The sequence below is a fragment of the Watersipora subatra genome, chromosome 10 (assembly GCF_963576615.1).
Source record: "Watersipora subatra chromosome 10, tzWatSuba1.1, whole genome shotgun sequence".
Lineage (NCBI taxonomy): Eukaryota > Metazoa > Bryozoa > Gymnolaemata > Cheilostomatida > Watersiporidae > Watersipora > Watersipora subatra.
Window position 1 is genome coordinate 40,343,073 of NC_088717.1, and position 21,191 is coordinate 40,364,263.

At 35.3% G+C, this 21,191-nt stretch overlaps 2 protein-coding genes across 2 annotated transcripts in view; both read right to left on the reverse strand.

Moving 5' to 3' along the window:
- Window positions 1–3,941: 3,941 nt before the first annotated feature.
- Window positions 3,942–12,063, reverse strand: LOC137407363 (uncharacterized). Its single transcript, XM_068093996.1, has 8 exons — window positions 11,985–12,063; window positions 11,661–11,703; window positions 10,844–11,116; window positions 10,466–10,741; window positions 10,256–10,364; window positions 4,789–4,961; window positions 4,295–4,464; window positions 3,942–4,140 (listed from the first exon to the last, which is right to left on the reverse strand). The coding sequence occupies exons 1-8, from the start codon at window positions 12,014–12,016 to the stop codon at window positions 3,996–3,998; spliced, it is 1,221 nt and encodes a 406-aa protein (XP_067950097.1). The 5' UTR covers window positions 12,017–12,063; the 3' UTR covers window positions 3,942–3,995.
- A 1,729-nt stretch (window positions 12,064–13,792) lies between these two features.
- Window positions 13,793–21,191, reverse strand: part of LOC137407072 (ATP-binding cassette sub-family C member 4-like) — a 39,300-nt gene continuing 31,901 nt past the window's right edge. Inside the window, exons 21-25 of the mRNA XM_068093677.1 lie at window positions 19,781–19,903; window positions 19,364–19,486; window positions 18,823–18,998; window positions 15,860–16,055; window positions 13,793–14,487 (exon numbers count right to left, since the gene is read on the reverse strand). Coding sequence (XP_067949778.1) covers window positions 14,266–14,487; window positions 15,860–16,055; window positions 18,823–18,998; window positions 19,364–19,486; window positions 19,781–19,903 — 840 coding nt within the window. The 3' untranslated portion in view covers window positions 13,793–14,265. The remainder of the gene's footprint in view (window positions 14,488–15,859; window positions 16,056–18,822; window positions 18,999–19,363; window positions 19,487–19,780; window positions 19,904–21,191) is intronic.

Genomic DNA, 21,191 nt, shown 5'->3' on the forward strand with positions numbered 1-21,191 from the left:
AATAAAACCATGTTAAATATTTTAAATAGGTTAAAATAAATAGCAGTAACAGCAGTCTCACCCACCCACCATTGTTGCCTTTAATTCCTCCAGTTCCGCTTGCAAAGTTTGTTGTGTGTTAGCCAAACTGTGTATATTAACGAGAGTGTAGTATCCTCCGTAACTTAGAACTCCAGTTAATATAATATTATATAATATCAGCACAGCCAATAAGGTTGATATTTTATTCAACCAGCTGCCCAGTTTTTCTACGTCTTTCATTTTAGGTGTTGGCAGACGGAGCTACAGGGTGCGACTGAGAGTGAAGCGCAGTGATTGATAAACAAGTCTAACTAAAGTAGGTAGATGATAAGAAGCTGATAAAAAACTAAGGAAATGCACCCTGATAGCCAGTTCCTTGAAACCATTGAGTATTCTGTGTTAATAACACTTATAACACATCTAATCGCTTTATAAATCAGATATAAAAACTTCTCCAAATCAAGTTTCAACTACTTTAAAAGTTTGAAAACAGTGCTCAACGTCGAGGTGTGTTACATGAGCCATAGCGGCTTCACTATGGTGTTCTTTATTGGTAAGGAAGGGCGAGTAATAAAATGGGTGGGTAAATATTAGGCGGTTGGGCTGGGGTTTGTTTAGAAAGAGGGTGGATAAGATATAGATTGTTGACACATGTTTCACTTATACTCGCTGAACTATGGAGCTAACTCAGAAAGAGTAGCATTCTAACAAGAGAGTTCTAATGAAAGTGGCTGTGACCTAATAGTCTGAAACCCCGCATCGCATACAACAGGTCCGGGTTTAATTCTTAAAGAAGGCTACTGATAGTGACAGGAATGACATCAACCTTAAATTGCTCTCTGCGAATAGCTAGGTCTCCTATCATAAAGGTCCCATTGCCACAGGTCTCAGACATGTTCCTAGATATCACAGAGACAATGTTTATATAACAATGCTGCAGTAAGCAAAGCAGATACCCTGCTCTGAGGTATGGCTCACACATTTGGTACTAACAAGAAGTAGCGCTAGAGATCACTGGGGAGGGAGTTGTCATACTATAAAATACCCTCTCAATACTCCACCAATTAACTACAGTAAGTAATATTTGCTTATAAGTGATTATTTGAGTTATATCAGTTATTGATAACCGATAATTATCAATAACACATATAAACTAACTGATATATTTACCAACGCAAGTATATTTTTAATTGATAAAAATATACAATAAGTTATTAATTGAAACTAAAGCACATGCGTTGCTATAATTGAAAAGACTAAAGCAGCAACATGATATTAACTCTCTACATTTCACATTCTACAGATGAAACAATGAATCCATTTCCTGGTGATCAGTGTGAAGGAGGTTTGCAGTTTCACCTATCAACCATGCTGCTCAGTGTATGAAAAAAAAGGTAAATTTTTACATTGAATGCTATCTTTATGTCGTAGTCATGATAATACTCGTAATGATAATGGTACTAAAACTAATGCATTAATAAAAACAATATAATACTGTAGTACAGCTCATTCATAAAAGAAATAAAAATAGTATTCCCAATTGTAATGCAATAAAGAAGTAATAATTGCAATAATGCTAAATGCAATGCATTAATAAGAAAGTAATTTAACAATACTACATTTAAGAAATCCTAATGGTTAAATTAAAAACTCTCAATACTGTTAATTCTAAACCGAAAGTGAAGCATTAGCATCTCCTAACTCAAAAGGTAATTTAGATGTTATTTGGTTCCCGAAGCCGATGGTGACAGTTGCTTTAACAAGTCTGCTAGTGTGACAGCATGCTCATTTCCTCACCGGTGCCCAGCTGCTGAACATTTTAACACTTCCAACAAGGTTCTCTCTATATGAACAAGGTGGCTAAACTAAAGCTGAGATGTGACACCTGGGCTAGTTGGTCTAATGTTGGTTTACATCTATGTAAGATGGTATGTTCTATATGAAACAACATGCTTTGACCTTCTGAAGATTCATTAATACTTTGATGCCTAATTTTGTACATGTATATTAATGTACAAGCTGGTTTATTTACCAGCTCATACATTAATAGACGTTTATAAAAAGATCTCACATTAGCATTTAATGTGAGATCTTAGACTGTGTTACAAACTGGATTCTGCCTTGACTTATTTACTTTTTCTCGATATATTTATAAAATTAATGTAATTGCCTGTATATCAAAACCTTGCAAAACAACTCTTGACACATCTTAAAAGCCATTTGACGGTATCATAACCTATTTAAGAGTGGCAAATCCAATATTTTATTTTCATTGGTATAGATAACAGAATAGTTGTTCGAAACCCACTGATTAGAATACGTTTGCAAAATAACACTGGCATGTCACTTAACCCGCTACATGAAATTGTAAAAATTGTGCATTCTGTGACTATCGATTGGCTGCCATTTTGTCTATCTGCAGGTCATTTGAACAACAGATAGACAGAATGTAGTTTCGCTTTGCCGTTTCTGCCTTTTAACAACACTCTCCCTTGTTAGCTTATGACATGGTTTTCAGCCGATTTTCGCTATATCCATTTGCTGTTTCTTCCTTCGTAACCTTGCTTGTCATCTTGCTCGTCGTAAGTTTGATCATCATCTTATAACATCACGCTTCACCATTTGCCAAACTACCTGATGATACTAGGATTTTCCATTACTCTTATGTATACCCAAATTCCACCACTCAATCAATTTTGCATATCATTTTATACATATTCCCATACAAATTGTGCTGTTTCGTTTACAAATTTTATATTTTAATAAATCCTAAATGCTTCTAGACTTTAAAGTTCACATATTAAACAGTTTTGAACATACATTTATAAGTAATGCAGGACCTCACAGGAGACAGCTGTGATGGAGATCTATAGCGACGTGAATGGTATTATACTTTCTCATGATAAACAAAACTGACAGTTTGAATTTTATCTTCTGAAGCTGTTCAGGTCATTGGAGCATTACCATTGACTAGGAAACTGTATTACTATCAACTTGACTGTTTTGGCTAAGTATTAGCAAATGGAAAAACAATGATTAGTGGCATCAAAACATACCGCTGAGCTGCCTTTGAAAAGCTAAATAACCACATTGTAATCGAAGTCAATTCACTGCCCATTATCTAGAATTAGTAAGAAGACATTAGTAATATGCCAGTAATCTTGAAGTGATAGGGTGATTGGCGAACAACCCAGGAGTGTTGCGCTCACACATTGATTTTGCAGCCATTTCTGAGTAGCTTGCACTCCTACTAGACTAAATCACTAGATAACATAACAAAAAGGTGACGCATTTCAAATGTATCATCAGCTTGCTTTGCTATCTCTTTCACACTAGCAAAAAGCATACGAAGTAGGAATCTTAACAAGACTCTCAGACATAATATACAACTAACTCTACGTCAACAGTCACAAGTCAAGATGGGCATATTACGAGCTCCAGTGAATTTTACACCGTTTTGTGCAGTTTTTCCGAGGAAAGAAACGCACCGACATAAGCAGTGTTAGTAACTGGCGGAACTGAGATGTAAAGGTTAACTTGAGTGTTGCAAATATTCCATACAAAACGGTTCATCACAACCTTGGAAGAAAAATATTCTATCTAATAATTCTAATATTATAATGTTTTATTATATTCTCATGACACCACCAACATATATTGTGTACAAACGAATAACTTATGAACAAAAAGTTATAGTAATACCGAAGACACAACTGAAGAACTATTACCATAACAACTCCTAGCAGCAAGATCATGTTAGCAATTGCAGCTATGTCGTGCGTAACCAACATGGGAATTAACGCGCATTCAAAGGGGAAACATGCAACGAAAGCAAGCGGCGAGAGTGAGTCTGCGACAGAGCAAATGGCAAATCGTCATATAGCAAAGGCAATTAAATGTACAGTTTAAATGTCGACGAGGACAATTCATATAAACTGTTTATTTCCAACAAATGTAGCAAGCATGTACAGCAACTAAATAAGATCAGCAACGTTCATCGGCATCTCACCGATGCTTGTATTGTAGAATTGCTCTATGTCTTGGAGTGCACGCTTATCCTCGCTAGTTACAAAGTTAATGGCTACTCCCTTACGTCCAAAACGGCCTGATCGTCCGATCCTGCAACGAATAGAAGACAATTCTTAACTATAACCACAAACCAAAGCGGAGTGTACTACTGAACTTAAAATAATTACATAAAGACGATATGCAAAAGTATCTACTTTCGATGTCAATTTTCCCACTAAAACATGCTACAAAAATCTTTCCTTACCTGTGAATGTAATTTTCTCGGTTGACAGGCAAGTCATAGTTGATGACCAGGGAAACCTGTTGCACATCAATACCTCTTGCCAACAAGTCGGTTGTGATGAGGACTCGTGATGAGCCGGTACGGAATTCCCTCATGATCACATCTCTTTCCTTCTGGTCCATATCACCATGCTGAAGATGAGGACATGTGTGAGACCAACTATCTGATTACAGTAACGCTATGCATCAGTCATGCCAGTATCGCAAGTATTGCCAATGTTCATGATTTTACGGTAAAGCATGCAGTCTGGAAATTTAAGAGCTAAAGAATCAGCTTTTGATTTGTAGGAGAAAAATCTAGATTGGCATAATTATTAGTTGCAGGAACCCAAGATGTTTGGGGTTAACCTAACTGGCCAGGACACAAGTGGCACTCTTTAATGAACATTGTATCATTGCAAGCCATAAAGTACTTGCGAGGGGATACCCTACACATGCGAAAATGTGACTAGTTACCATAGCTGATACTGTGAAATCTCGGCTTTGCATTTTTTCTGTAAGCCAATCTACTTTCCTCCTTGTGTTACAAAAGATTACAGCTTGTGTAATGGTTAGGGTCTCATACAAATCACATAGAGTGTCCAATTTCCAGTCCTCCTTCTCAATCATTATGTAAAACTGAGTGATACCTGCAATGAACCAGGAGTAATGTTCACAAAAGCAAAGTATACTAACTGGTAAAATGTTATACCGGGTGCTCTAAACTAGCCATAAATAGATCACGTATATTAATTTTAATAATTTTACTTTTTAGTACAATGCAAAAAAAATGTTCGTGGAAACAAAACAATGATATATTTATTAACTTTGGTAACAAACATTTTCAGAAGTTTCAAATTAAATGTTAATTTTATTGAAAGAATAGCTTGCATACTTCCAAGATAACAGCAATATATGCATGACAAAAATGATAAACCAAAAAATAAATGCAAGCTCCTACGAGAGAATCTTCAGATTGTGATTGTATTTACATCAATTTAGGAGTTGAGTTATTCGCACTTTATTTTCTGCTACATTAATTAAATATGAATACATGGTCCATGAAAAACCAATGAACTACATACTATTATTTTTTAGTATGTTACACACAAACATTAGCCCAATTTTTCACTTGTTTTTTTAACCAGGAACACTGGTGTTCGTTTGTTAGACACAGGGAATGAGATTTTCAGGGCTTTCATATGTAAATTGAATTAAATTACATCAGACTCAAGAGCTTTGTAAAATCTGAAGGCCTACAATTCATTCAACTTTGTAATACCCTCTTCAAATGCTCTATGTACATAATTAACCAATTCAGGGTTTAAAAAGGAGCCGCAGTAGACACTCCTATAACATAAACTTATAACTTATAATTTAAAACATCAAGTGGGAGGAGGTGTTCAAATTCGATTTGACTAGCAGCCTTGAAAATAGTTTGAATAGTCAACTTTGAAAATATAATTTTCCCTCTTGTCACACTTGGGAGAGAGAACGATGTACATGGGTATCTCTATAATGTATACTAGTACCGCCTAAATCTAGCGAGCCATGAAATACCGCCAGGTGCGCCAGATAAAACAAAGATAATAAGCAGGCGCACAATTATTCAGAAATACTTGAAGGCGGGTCGATTGGTGCAAGTGTTAAGGGTCAGTCTACCAATCGGAATGTAACAAATTGAAGTCTCGTTAAAATCTATTTTTTATCCTAGCCTCTAACCATGTTTTCGGAAAAACAGACACACCGATCTTCTGATAGTAAATATATATTTTGGTTTTATTTTAGACCTATACAATTTTACTTTCTTTGCATCAAAGAACCTTGTTCTCTAAAAGAAGTGAAAATCAGTTTGAATTGATATTGAAAGTGTCCCACTCCCCTTAATCAACATCAAATTACCATAATTGTGAGCAATAAACGAAGTAAAGGTGAGAAGAAAACAGAGTAAAGTTGTTGGTACAAACTACTAATACCACAGTTATTGTAACATTATTAAATTAAAAAGTAATGTGTAATCTTTTTCCCATTTGAAAGGCCAAAGGAATGAGTTTGGCATGATCTTTGAATGGATTGGCAATTTACATATATTTTACCGTTCGTATAATGTAAAATTCCTGTAAGTAAACTGTTTCAGAAGGGATTATTTACGATGTATAAGCATCTACTGTATTAGGCGATACTGACAAAAATTTCACAAGACATTTCACACAGAGAAATACTCACATCATGATGCTTGATAAAAAATGGACTGCTAAACCTCCACATTTGGAGTTCTTTGCAAGATCTGCTTTGTATGTTAAAACTGTCAAACATTTAAGCAAATATTGCTATAAAAATATGTAATTCAATCTACAATCCAAAATCTCATCACAAGTACTTAATCTATATACATAAATCTAAGAGTTGGTTTGTCTGTCATATGGGTCATGATCTCACAAACCATGGTTAAGTCAGGTGTGTGAGATTTGGAGTTATCTACACTGGCAGAAGGAGAAATTTCTCACAGCTACTTTGCAATATTTTTTTGATTCTAGCTCAATTACAGCCGATGTTATGGTCAATAAACTGAATGCATGTTCTACATTAGTTCGAAAACATAGTTGTGAGAAACCTGGCGTTAAAGTTGGAGAAGCGAAAACCAAGGCACAATTTTGTTTACATTTCAAAACGTCATAGCAACCAATATCAAGAAGTTATGATATTTATCTAGATTTCAGTATTTAAATACAAAAAATTGTGCCGAATTTAAAAATCTAAACAGATTTTAGCTGACTATTATAGAAATAGCTGTATATCTATCAAAAAATGTATTACTCATTCTTAATTTTGCAGATGTTAAAAACGGCTTGGCAGTATCGCGATTTTGGGCACAGCCGTAGTATCACCAATAAAACCTTTAAAAAATATATTAACCATAACATATTGCACACCATCGGACACTATATGCTCCGATCTTGTAAATTCGAATAGTTATTCTTTTTAATGAAATCTTATAATAATCATATAGAATCGAATAATTATTCTTATATTTAAATATTATAATAATCTTATAAGAATCGTTAGGAAAACATCATCGTAATTCCCTTTACTTTCATTGCTTTTGACATTAGTTGGAATACCAAAGTACTCATTAAAAGTGTCCAAAATGTCAGAGTTGTCTTTAAAACAGGCAAAAAAATAAATGATTACTTTATTCAGATGTCATTTTTCAGTACTTTCTGTTTCGCATAGCGACGGTTTTAAGGGGTTTTCCCCCGAGGATTGGAGACTTTTATTGGCTAAACTGACTTTAGTTTCAGAAAGAACGCTCTTTGATTGGTCAGGATGCACGTGTTGCAAAAAACATTACCAATATTATAAATTCAGCTAGTGCAGCTTCCAAGTCGGATAACTCAACCTCGTGATTTGCGACTTGACCATGGTTTCTGAGATCGCGACCCATATGTCCAGTTATAACGATTGATTAAAATAGGCACTCTTGCGAAAATACTATTCTTATTACTAGCACGTTTAAAGTACCATGCGCCTTGAAAGATCATGACGTGTAACAATTATATGCACAATTAATCCAAAATGTGACAAGGTTGCAGCGTTGTTTGGTGGTAGTGTGCTTAGCTTCACATCTGTGCATCTGATGAATGTATTAACGATAATATTTTATAACTTTTGTATATGATTTACTTCTAATTTTAAATCTAAATTTTTCTAATTTTTAATATATATATTAATATTTACCATTCTCAATATGGTCAACATACGCAACAATTGACTCCCAAATGTTGGTTTTCAACTGACTATCGTTGTAATTCTAGAATTGTGTCGTACAGGACTAGGTTTGGCCTTATTAAATCTATGAGCAATTCAGTGTTCATTTTTACTGTTTCAATCGTAATAGAAGAGCAAAACGTTGTTGCGGTATGTTGGTAACATTGACACGAAAATTTAGCAGCCAGAGCAATGCATTCTGGGACAAACAATCAATCTAAAATGCACCTTGTGCGATCAAGTTCTGATGAAGAAAATCTGGTGTCATCGCTCAGCATCAACTCGTTGGACGAGTTTCAGCTTGGACAATTGGTGCCATGATATCATGTTACATATCATATAGTTTGATCAAGCCTTACTGATGGCTTCAGACAGAAGGACACAGCTTTTATTATAGTAAAGATTTAGATTGGCTCAAGTTACTCAAGTTCATAGGGTAAAGAAACTTAGCCAATGGTAACTACGTTAGTCGCAAGCAACTACATTGCCTGCGACTGTTTATAAGCCATTTTAAACCTTCAATGAGTGTGTAGCATACGTGAGAAATATTTTACAACAATTTGTTTAAGCTACCCTTTGAGCTTTTAAATATTTGAATCATGCACTGGCCGGACACACAAAAATAAACAGACACCTTCAATTAAGTTAGAATGGTATATGTTGTATACATTAAATAAAGATATTTTTTGGGCAAAAAACTTTTTACTACCTATCCAACACCGGGCATTCCGCTAGTAAATTATGAAATTAGAATTGATCAATCTTAGTCTCGGCTGAATTTCAAGGCATTGCAATAGCGGTAAAATATTCCTTATTTGGATAGGCTTCAATTCTTCAGCAATGAGCATACATATAATTATTAAAAACTACGTTGCTATCTTAAGTAGTACATTTATAATTTGTTACAGCTGCGATCATAATTATGGGTCCGCCAGACAATTTTTTTAATTTCTTTGTAATTTATGGCATTAAATTATTTTTTGCATTACCGTACATTTTGGACTATAAACCGCACCCTTATATAAGCCGCATCTGCTTTATTTTCCAAAAACCGATAATAAAACAATACATAAGCCGCACCTTTGTATAGGCCGCAGAACTCAGGACGGTGCTTTTTAACACGGCAGCAACTTTCCTGTTTAAAACGGAACAGTGCCTAACGGCAGTTTTGTATTAATCGACACTTTTTAACCTGGTGACTAACGGAACAGTACCGTTAGGCATTGTTTCGTATTTTCTTTCACTGCTAGAGGCGCGCTAGCCGGAGATTCTAGTCAATGCGCCCTAGCGATGAAAGAAAAGGCCACAAAATAGCCGCACCCTTATATAAGCCGCATGGCTCAAATCATCAGAAAAAAGTAGCGGCCAATAGTCCGAAAGTACGGTATATTTGACCAGACATAGCATAGAAACAAGTTTTGTAGGTACTCTGTCTGCAACTATAAGTATTCTTAAGAAATAATGTATGTAATGAGCAATCATTTTTCGTATCTTGGGATTGACAATAACTTACCAACTAAATATTAAGACACTGCTAATACTCCGAAAGCTAATAACTTACCTTCATACAGCTAAATGAATTTATATGTTAAAGAACCATGTTAAATTGGGCTAACTTTGTAGACAAATATAAACTTTGTTTATTCAAATGTTTCGTCAAAACGTGCAAGTACGGCCGTTATACTAAAGCGTGTCTAAAAGGCAAATATCAATTCATCTTAAAAAATAGATCAAGTGTAGAACATTCTTAGCGTTCCTCTGGTGTACATGCTACATGGCATGTACATCAGAGGAAATTATGGCATGTACATGTCTTAATTGATCAATTAAATACTTGATTATGAATCAATCAATAGTGGTTTTATTTTCAGTGGTCCGACAACCCATGATCATCACTGCAATTTTACATACAAAACTGCCGTTTACAGAAATTTCAGACATCAAGTAATGGAAATTGCACGGGATGTGAAAAGTATATTTTTTTCTGATTATCCATATAATGGTGAACCTAAGTATGTATTTGATTGTAGTTTCTATTGAGTAAAATTATTTATATAAATATACATATATATAAATATGATGAGCAGTTTCAACACAGCTTTTCATTAATTTTGTAAACGCAAAAACTCGTATAGGGGGCATAATAAATCACTCTCATTTAGACAGCAAATTTTACCTTCAAGAGTGAGCTCTTCCTTCTTAACAAGTATTCTGATGGGATTCCTCATGAACTTTTTGGTAACTTCCAATACCTCTTCCGGCATGGTAGCAGATAGTAATATGACCTGAAAGTGTGACAATACAGACATGGCCTTCGACGGTCAATTTAGAACCATTTAAAAGCGATCTAACTACGAATAAATTAGAGAACGGCAAATATTCGCACCTGGGTATCGGATGGCATGAATTTGAAGACATTGTAGATTTGATCTTTGAATCCTCGAGACAACATTTCATCAGCTTCATCAAGAACAAACATCTTGATATGGTTGGGATTGAGGGCTTTGCGGCCTATCATATCGTGCACTCGGCCAGGAGTACCAACAACGGTATGCACACCGCTGTTCAACTTTGCCAAATCTTCTCTCACATTGGTTCCTCCAATACAGGCATGGCATTCCGCACTCATGTAATCCCCCAAAGCTATCACCACTTTTTGAATCTAAAATGTTTTGATCAACTATAATAGAACTGAAAAAGCATTAATGAAAAACATGCATGCACAATGAAATAAATCTAAGACAGCTTGATAATTCATTTTAACCTGAGTGGCGAGCTCACGGGTTGGAGCAAGAACTAATGCCTGGCACTCTCTCAGGTTTACATCAAGCTGTTGCAGGACAGATATAGAGAATGTAGCCGTTTTGCCGGTTCCAGATTGAGCCTGTGCAATTACATCTCTGCCAGTGCATGAAGGTACAATCGCTCGCGCTTGAATGGCCGATGGCTTTTCAAAACCGTAAGCATATATTCCTCTCAGCAAATCCTCTTTGAGACCCATGTCATCAAAACTGTTTGTGACCTCGTCAAGGTTCGTCTAAATGAACGGCATAAAATAGTTTGCAATTTATATATTTGACATGTATTGAAGGAAATACTAGACAGTTTACAGAAGCAATCAATAAGATATCTACAAGCAAACTATGAAAACACGATATCATAGGATATATACCTGCGCTCAGACCTGCCAACCTTGGAGTGGGGAAAGGAGCGAGAGTCTATTTTGGGGGGCAATAAAAACGGGAGGATTTGATAAGTGGGGTAAATTTTCATAGCATATAAAAACACCACAGCGAAAGATCATATAACTCCATATGGAAACCACATGTCGTGGAGGTTGTGGATAGATGAGAATGCCACAAATATGTTAATACATAGTTGTTTATTAGAAGTCAGTATATGATTACTACTTGAAAATTGGGGCAAAAAACAGGGTTGCTTGGGTAAAAGGGGCAATTGCGTGACACGGGCGTGAGATGCGTGAGGCATGGGGCAATTGCGTGAGTCTCACGCCCAATGCGTGAAAGTTGTCAGGTATGTCTGCGTTGTCAAACAAACGAAATTAGTAATGAATAACCAACCTCAATTTCATCGGCCATTGGGTCATGATGAGGCGGTCCAGACCTGTAACAACATATGTTATGTGATATTTGAGTTCATCTATAGTTATGACAAAATATAAACTACAAACTGATCAGAATAGTATAAAACAAAAATGTTGAGATGAGCCAAAGGCAGAATGAATGAGATGAAAAAATCGAACACGTCATGCAGTTGTGAAGCGTTAGATCACTTGTCTGTAAATATTTTACTTATTTCTGCGTTCAGTACACGAGAAACTCATAACAACAAACTTTCGATATAAACAAAAGACGTATTAAATGATTGGAACAAGACAATTTTACCTCGAATCGTCATTGGCGAAACCTTCTGACATTTTCCTACTCAATGCGGGAATAAAAGGATGGAATCACGGTATCCGGATGTAGAACAGTATCGTGCGCGAAGAGCTAAAAAAATTATGATTATTATAAAAGAGTGTGTGAATAAAATGAATTTTTTTGATAAAAAATATGTAAGTTGTTTTAAGTTTTATGCATTTAATAAACTACTTAAAACTAAAAAGAAAATATCTAAAAGCACGGTTTTGTTTATTTTTAATTTTGGTGCGGAGATACACAGCAGCTAAATGACTAATTATAGCGACCTTCGTGAAACTCAAACCAGCTGGGTGAATTAAAATTTCCACAAAGAGCGGTCAACTCCTTTCTTTATTCAAGGCTAGGCAACTCCAAGATGTGCTTAATGTGCAGTCAAGAGCATAATATGCTCTTGACTGCACTTGACTTGAATAAAATATTATTTTAAATACCAGGCCAGCAAAAGTATGCTATAGACTAGTCAGGTCTGCAATCAAAAATATTTACAGATTGTCTGTAGAGCCAGGTAGCATTGGAAGAGTGTTCAAATATCTTCCTCCAAGAACGTCTTTGAGCTCATCTTTCAAAAACTTTTGTGGTAAAATAATGTGATATATAAATTATACTATAATTTAAAATAATGTGTTAACTAAACAAATGCAAGCACCACTTTCTGCAGGATTATTTTAGTTAATTTGTTTACGTAACCACGTACAAATGTAACTATATGCTATAGAAATGAATTCCAAAATTTTACCTGTGAATAGATAAACAGCTGAGCTGATAACCACATAATAAACAAAATTCGATGAAGACAAACAAAAGATAAATTCTTGCATTTTCATACTAGCATACAAAAATGTTTTTGACTACTAATATAGCAACATGCTCCATTCTGACGGTTAACATGAATCTGCCCTTATCTTGAATAATTTATGTTGAGAAATTGATTAAATATATTTCTACAGGTTTGAAGTATATTAAAGTTTGAAGTTACTAGTATACTAACTTCTCAATTTTTGAACAGGGCATAGAATAGGGCATAAACTTTGTAACACTGGAAGTCAATTAGCCATTACAAACATTGAGTTGATTTCACATTTTAATGATATTTTAAAGCTGTAACAAACACATTTATGACGGCTCGAGCTATAGCTACAAAATCAAACACAAAATGTACATGATACGTTAGTCTATGGTTGCATGCTATGATTCTTTGATCTTATGCATTAAATGTTGGAAACATTCATATGCTTATCAACTACTTTATACTATAACATTCTAAAAACTTCAAGCATTCTAAACAGTTTAGTGGGACTCGGGCTATCACAGGACCTGTTGTGAAAGCCTTGAATACACACCAAACCAGCTAGTCTTTTACCGCTTTTCATCTTCCAAAATATTAACAAATTCTAAAAATAGCCTAACTTTTGAACCTATACAAATCTCTGTCAAAACTCACAAAAAACTAAATCCAATTTTTTTACCGCATTCGAAAATTTAAGCTTTAGACAACTTAATGAACATATTAATTACTTTACTTTTAATTTTACGTAAAATAACTAGTTATGGCATGTCTCAAAACTCCAGCACTACGTTGTTCCGGAAAGATCACATTTAAGTTTTAACCAGACAATGAGCACTAGCTTAAATTGGGTCGAATTTTGACCCAATTTAAATTTGTCGAACCACAGCAAACTAACCCTTTCAGCTACAGAACTTTACATATTTGGTGAGGCATGCCGCTAGCACCACTAGTGAGCTAAAATTATTTATTGTTCTTTGGAGGAAAAATTAAAAAGCAACAATTTAAATAAAGGAATATATACAAACAAACAGTCAAGGCTATTGCGTATAATACATAGGTCATATTTTAGAGGAAAAAACTGCTAGCGATTCCAACAATTAAAAACATAAATTAATAGATACAGCTACAAATGACATAATACTAAACATAAAAGGCATCTTACGAATTTCATACGTATATAACTTTATGCAATGACAAAGCGGACGGCATAAATTTGGTCAAAATTAAAGGGATGCTTAATATAATATAAAACTTGATAGAGAATTGCAAAAGTATACGTAAGAAATCGCTATAATAAATAGACTGCATTAAATAAAAGAACTGTTTGAGAAGTGAAGATCAATGAAGATGAGATGTAGTAGTAGAGACAGTATCACAATTATTGCGGGACGGAGTGCATCGTATCCTACTATGCTCTGACAGTCTTGGGTAACAAAAGTGATGTCTATGAGATTCTTTCTAAAACTTCCTCTGGTACTTGTTGGCTTCTTTGTTGGGCAAAAGATGGTTAAAAGCTGCTGTTAGTCGACTACTTTGGAACGCCGGAATATAATACCCAGGATTCCGTGCGGGAACAGCTGATGCCATTTCCGCCTCCTTCATGGCAGGTGCGACGTAAGGTTTATTCTCATACTTGTGTCTGGCAATTTCACGCAGCAGAGCTGATTCCTGATTTCCACGCTAAAAATATTGGAATGAGTTTTCAACCGCAATGCCAGAGGTTAGAGGTTACCAACAGCTAGTAAACTTCCCTTTCTTTCATGTAAACAGCGTGACATCAGTGGTAAGGGATTAGCATTGATATCAGTAGTAAGGGATATATATATACGAGACACCGTAAAATAATCGTCTATCAGGGTAATCGTATTCTGAGGGTGCACCGATATATATATATATATATCTATATATATATCACCCAACGAGTCCATCGATCTCGCGTTCCTCAATGGTTTAGCATATTGTCTGGGGAAAGGGAGGTTCTGATATCAAATTTTCCGCGATTTGGGTTCTTCATTCCAAGATTTTAATAGCTATAACTGTACATACCGAAGGACAGGTACACAAACTCTAATTTATATATATCGTAAAACCTCTATTTGAATGCCATGGCGCTGTATTTTCCACGCTTTTCCTATAAACCTTCTCCTATAATAGCGACGTTTTATTAGAGGTGATGTTCAAACAGAGGGGGCGCTGTGTTTTCCGAAGCTAAAGCTAATGCCGAAGCGATGCTAGTCGCCTATAATTTGCACTCTCCTTCGGATGGAACAACATTAAAGCCAAAAGCCTCAGCATTTTTGCTAAAATGTTTTTTATTAAAAGTATCAGAGCGAATTAAACAAGGAACTACTATGAGTAAAACATATTAGCTAGATACAGTTATTAATTATTTAGATGGTGTCGGTTTCAATGTTTTAAAGAAAAAAATGTGAAGCTTTGGAGTTAAAAAACAGACTTTGATGTGCCATAACAATGGCTGCTATTACGTCATACTGTGTTCATGAAGAGTATTTTCATCATTCATCAGAACGCTTTAAAATCTTCAGGCAAGATTGTAAACTATACATTATAGATGAATATGAAGACAATTGATCAAATTTAAACCTTAGTGACTTCGATACGATTTAGGTCTTTGTGACTTCGAATCAAGGTGTAGTCCTGATGATTGTGACTGTTGACCTTTTCAGGTACATCATCAATAAAGCCCTGGCAACCACCACAGCAACAACGGAGGAAATAATTGTTATTAAGTGAACCGAGTCATTATCAGTACCATTCTATTGATCACTTTTCTACTGATCACTTTTTATTACGGGTTTGTAAAGATCAAAGAACGTTAAAGTGTCGGTCAAATAGAGGTGGTATTCAATTAAAGGGTGATGCTGCATTTTTCAACTCTTCTCCTATAGTGACGTTCTATTAGAGGTGGTGTTCAAATAAAGGTGCCGCTCAAATAGAGGTGTTATGCCATCCTGTTTAGCGAGATAGCCTTGAAGTAGCATTAAAAATGCACAGTAACAGCATAAAGCGAAGAATATGGAGGCAAGGCTACCTGCTTGACGAGGTTGTAAAATATTCCCTTTTCATTCTGTAGAAGGACATGGGGCGGGTCTAGCTCCTTGATCTTGCCATTGTCCATGACCATAATGCGATCAGCGTCTATAACTGTCTTAAGTCGTCGAGCTATCGTTATGACTGTGCAATGCTCAAAATTTCTCTTGACTATCTTCTGCAGGAGAGCCGCTGACCTGCGTGTATGATCATAGATTGAAGATTTAAACAACAATAATAATAACAACAATAATAGCAAGAATAAACTTTTCAGGATGATATGCTTATTTGAAGCAAACATAGAATGAAAATATAACAGTCATGAAAAAGATCTAGCCTCTAATGGATACTGTCAATCCCCAATGTGTCAAGTTAATCTGTCGCAATACCAGTCCTCTATTATCCAAGCCAAATTAAGAATAGCTCTATGTTGGCCTTTTGCAAAGGATTGCTGGGTTGCAGCAACTTAATCTCACGCAAGACTTTCCCCTAAAAGGAAACCTTGGAAAAGGGCCAGCATCTGATAACTCTTCAATGAACCAGAGCGGAGACACTTAAGAGAAGAGGATAGAGCAGATGGAGTTTAACTCAGTCCTGAACTGCTAATTGTTACTATAAATAAAGTAATTAGTTCAACTCATAGGCAAGTACAAGGAGCCAGTCCTTTATACACAAACCAAATCAAGAATGGCTCTCTGTAGGCCTTTTGTGAGGGATTGTAGGGTTGTAGCGACTCGAAGTTAAAGGATTGTCATATTCATTCTTACAAAAACATAAGACAAAATGCGCATTTCTTTCCTACAAAAACTAAGTTAGGTGCGACAAAAGAAATCCAGATAATTGCGCATTAAATATGGCTAATAATATTTTTTGAGCAAATACACAGCTCATCGTAAAGCTCTTCCTATTAGATATAACACAGCACAAGTGGCTGACATCGCATAGTGATTATTTTAGACACTCTCAGCATGCCTCTAATCATGTTAGCAAATAACTGCACTGGCCAAAGGAATCATTTATCAATGGCGAGTCATTACAGGGTCCAACAATTTGTTTACCCTGTAATGTAATTTACCCTGCATATATTTGTTTCATATGTCAAACCATCGTAAATGGGGTCGAACATTCTTATAAGGTTACATTGTATTATATTTGATTCATTCTTGAGCCCAAAAGCGATGATAAAAAATTTTCATTACGATTTTATTAATAAACAAGTCCATATAACATCATAACAAAAAGTCTATCTAAAACCATGTAAAAAGCTAAATATTAAAACCTAAATTATATTTACAAAATTAAATTAATAAAACAACAAAGGTTTTATTGATACTTCACCTGAGAGACATGTAATTGGAATGTGATACTTAAATTCTGTAGTAGAGTGAGTGATAGAACGACACAGCCTGACTTACTCTAACTTACACCACATATAAGTTGCATTTGTTTAATCTAAATATTATTTATTACATTTTATTTTCACCACCTTTTCACTTAGAAAATCATAATGATTCAAACAAATATTTTGACATTGTTAAGACAAACTTTGTATGTCAAGACAAACTTGGTATGTTGAGCCATATTGTTGGAAATTTTATAGCGATGTTGAAGAATTCCTTGATAGATGGTATTGTCAGTTGAGATGGTTGTATATATATATATATATATATATATATATATATATATATATATATATATATATATACGAGGGTCAGTCAATAAGTAGTGGGAATTTGGTCATAACTTTTGTTCTATTTTATTTAGCAATTTAATATTTTCTAGATTGTTATAAATGGGAGTTCTCATCACTTACCCAAAAATTCATCATTTTAGTGATTCAACTATTTAATATTATTTATATTCAAAATGGAAGCCAAGCTGAAAACATGTGCACTCATAGAGCAAAGAACTGTTATAAGATTTTTGAGAGCTGAAGGTGTAAAAACGAGAGGCATACACAAAAAAATGAAACAACAATATGGGGAAAGCTGTATGTCACAAACAAGCTGCTATTGGTGGGTTGATTCATTCAAGAATGGGCGAGAAGACAATCTCTCCGGTAAAGAAGGAGTTCAAATCTCAGAGAACGACACGGAAAGTAATGCTCACAGTATTCTGGGATAGAAAGGATCCTAAAACTTGGGATTTCAAGAGCCAAGGTAACACTGTTAACTCTAAAAACTACTGTGAGCTTTTGGCTGGGGTGAGGCAAGACATAAGGAGCAAGAGAAGAGGCCTCCAGAATAGAGATGTCGTGTTTCACCAGGACAATACCCACCCACATACTGCTGCCCATACAATGGCCAAAATTGAGGAACTGGGCTGGGAGGTGTTAGTACAACCTCCTTATAGTCCAGATCTAGCACCAAGCAATTTTCATCTTTTTGGACCATTAAAGAACCACATGAGAGGCAAGCACTTCACTACTGATGCAGCTCGTCATGGAAGCTGTGCGCGAATGGTTTAGAACCCAGCGGCCAGAATTTTATTCTACAGGAATTGAGAAACTTCCAGAAAGGTGGAACAAGTGCATAGAAAACGAAGAGGATTATGTTGAGAAGTGAACAAAAAATTGTAGCTATATCTTATTGTAATAAAATGTTATGACAAAATCCCCACTACTTATTGACTGACCCTCGTATATATATATATAAAACAGTTAGTCAGTTCCGTTCCAGTCTAAGTCTATATGTAAAGGTACACACCCTACCTCCTGCCGCTTATAATAATAGTAAAAACGTATTCTAAAGACCTTTGAATAATCTGGAGGCACGGAAGACAAGAGAACAAACAGGTAAACAGACAAACAAAGCTAACGGAGACTGTGACTATTGAGCTCTCAGCTGTATAATCAACTGTTAGAACGTTATGAATAACGCGTAAGGCATAGCCATGCTTGTCGTGCGGCATAAGGCGTATTTGGGACATTGTGCGTTAAGACAAACTTTGCATGTCAAGGCATACCTCGGATCAACATTGTCCATTGTCTCTTCAATTATTAAAATCTTAGGGTTTGGCTTGAGCAAGACCCGTGCGAGACAGAGCAACTGTTTCTGTCCTACACTGAGGTGTGGTTGTAGGTGAGACATGTCAGCATACAGCCTTCCTGGAAGGCTCTCTATCTTGTGCTTTAGGTTTACCTACCAACACAACAAGTTTACGTACTAACGTAACAGGTTTACCTACCAACACAGATCTATACTGGCCTGCAGCAACAATAAGAGCAACATAAAATATTTAGATCGTACAAGATAAGTAGGGAATGTGAGTTGTATCCTCATGATAAAAGACAGAAACCAATTGAGAAGAGAGCTGATGTGTTTAAACTTTGTGTTTAGAGATGAAGTAAGTTTTACTGTAGGCCTAACAACACTGGTTAAAATACATTTTTAGTATTTCCTATAAAGTACTATTGATAGCAAGTGTGCCAGACACAGGAATCCTAGACTGTTAACGGCAGAAAAATATCTTAAAGCTAGCAGACGGATTGACTCAGGTTTCTCACCTCTTCTAATATCCTCCAAAGGTCAGAATCTGATGCCTTTCCATTTATATCAAGATTTTGCCTCAGATTCCCGCTGAACAGAGGAGAGTCTTCAGGAACCACTGCTATTTTTTCCCTCAATTCCTGACACACAACAACACAGACGAATAAAGGCAGAACAAAGGGATATCCAGTTCTCTAAATGTTTCTTAGAAATTCACGTATACTAAAGAGTCTTGATGCAAACACGAAGACACAAAGATTTTACTCTACTAAAAATAGATTTATCGCAGACGGTAAGAATGGATTAATACTATAATTAATACTACATGGTATGTGATTATGACTAATAAACATCTTAACGATAATAATAATACCCAACTGAGGAATTTGATGCAAATTACGTAGTTACGGAGTCCGTCAGCTGACGGCACCTACCTTGAGACTAAGTGATCCAGTGTCAACTCCATCTATTCTTATGACTCCCTTAGATTCGTATAGTCTGAGTATTGCAGCGACCATCGAATGTTTACCTGCACCAGCCTTTCCAACAACACCAACCTTACAAAGAATAACGATCACGCTTCATCAGCAGAGATGCGGAGATACCAGCTGATTCAATGGTATTCCACACAGTTTTTAATTATATAAATATATACTTTATGTAAATATTAAATATCTCATAAAATATGGTTTTATTTATAAACACTAAAAAGAAAACTAAAAGTTTTACTCAATAAGACAGCCATGCCATCACTATCGTCATTCACACAAAATGTGATCAGTTCCATAGATAGATGCCTTGAATGAAGGCATATTTGGTGAGTAAGTTGGTGTTAATAATTATATATAAATTTAAACATGTCATTCTCCTAAAAGCGGTTACAGAACAAGTGAATAACTACACTTTACTTTCTAAAAAGCTTTAGACAATCAAAAACACATTGTGGTAATTTTAGGAATGTTTGCATTTAATATTATTTTGGCTTTCTGTGGCTCTGAGAACTTTTGGTTTGGATAAAATAAGAATTTTATTAGTTTGATTAATTCACAGATCATAGACATCAGCAATGCTGAGAGACTATTGAAGTATTAAGTACTACTACTGTAGGCTGTTAACATTGATTTAAACTTGAAGTCATGCGTTATTAAGGATCTCTAGTTCTATTGTCACAAAAAGTACGGTAGACTCCTACAAGGTGAATAATCCGTTTCAAAAATGTTTATGTTATAGGGATATTACGTTATATGTACAGTAAAATGCCTGTAAATAGCCTTATCTGTTTCAAGATAATCCCAAACTAACCCCTTTGGCATTTGAGATAGGAACAAATTAAAGCAACTTTTTAATTTAATTACTGTACAGTAACTGTAGTATTATTGGCTTGTATCGACAACTTTTCTCATTTTTATTATCACTTTCACCTGGTGTAGAGTTCAAGATTACAGTAATTTCACAACAAAATATGGGGAGTGCACACTTTCAAAGTCGATTTAAATATATTTTTCCACTTTTTCCTAGACAAAAGGTCTATGGTAGAATTAAAAAAATAAAAAGTATTATATAGGTCTTAAGTAAAGCAAAACAAAAGTATATTTACTATCGTATCGTGTCTGTTTATGCGCTTTTTCGATGTCAAGGTTAGAGGTCGGAGCTAGGTTAGGTTGGGGCTAAGGTATAAAAGATTGATTTCAATGAGACTTCAATTCACGGCATTCATATTAGTAGACCGACACTGTAACACCTGCACCAATGGACTGCCTTTAAGGATTTCTGAATAATTGTGCAGCTACATATTCTCTTTGCTTTATTGGCCCGCCTGATGATCTCTGACAGCACGATAAACTG

Excerpts from the sequence above, each read along its gene's own strand:
- LOC137407363 (XM_068093996.1), bottom strand. The coding sequence starts at position 12,016 with ATGTCAGAAGGTTTCGCCAATGACGATTCGAG. Across the intron at positions 11,704-11,984 it reads TTCGCCAATGACGATTCGAG|GTCTGGACCGCCTCATCATG; the intron begins GTAAAATTGTCT and ends ATGTTGTTACAG. Across the intron at positions 10,365-10,465 it reads TCATGCCATCCGATACCCAG|GTCATATTACTATCTGCTAC; the intron begins GTGCGAATATTT and ends TCACACTTTCAG.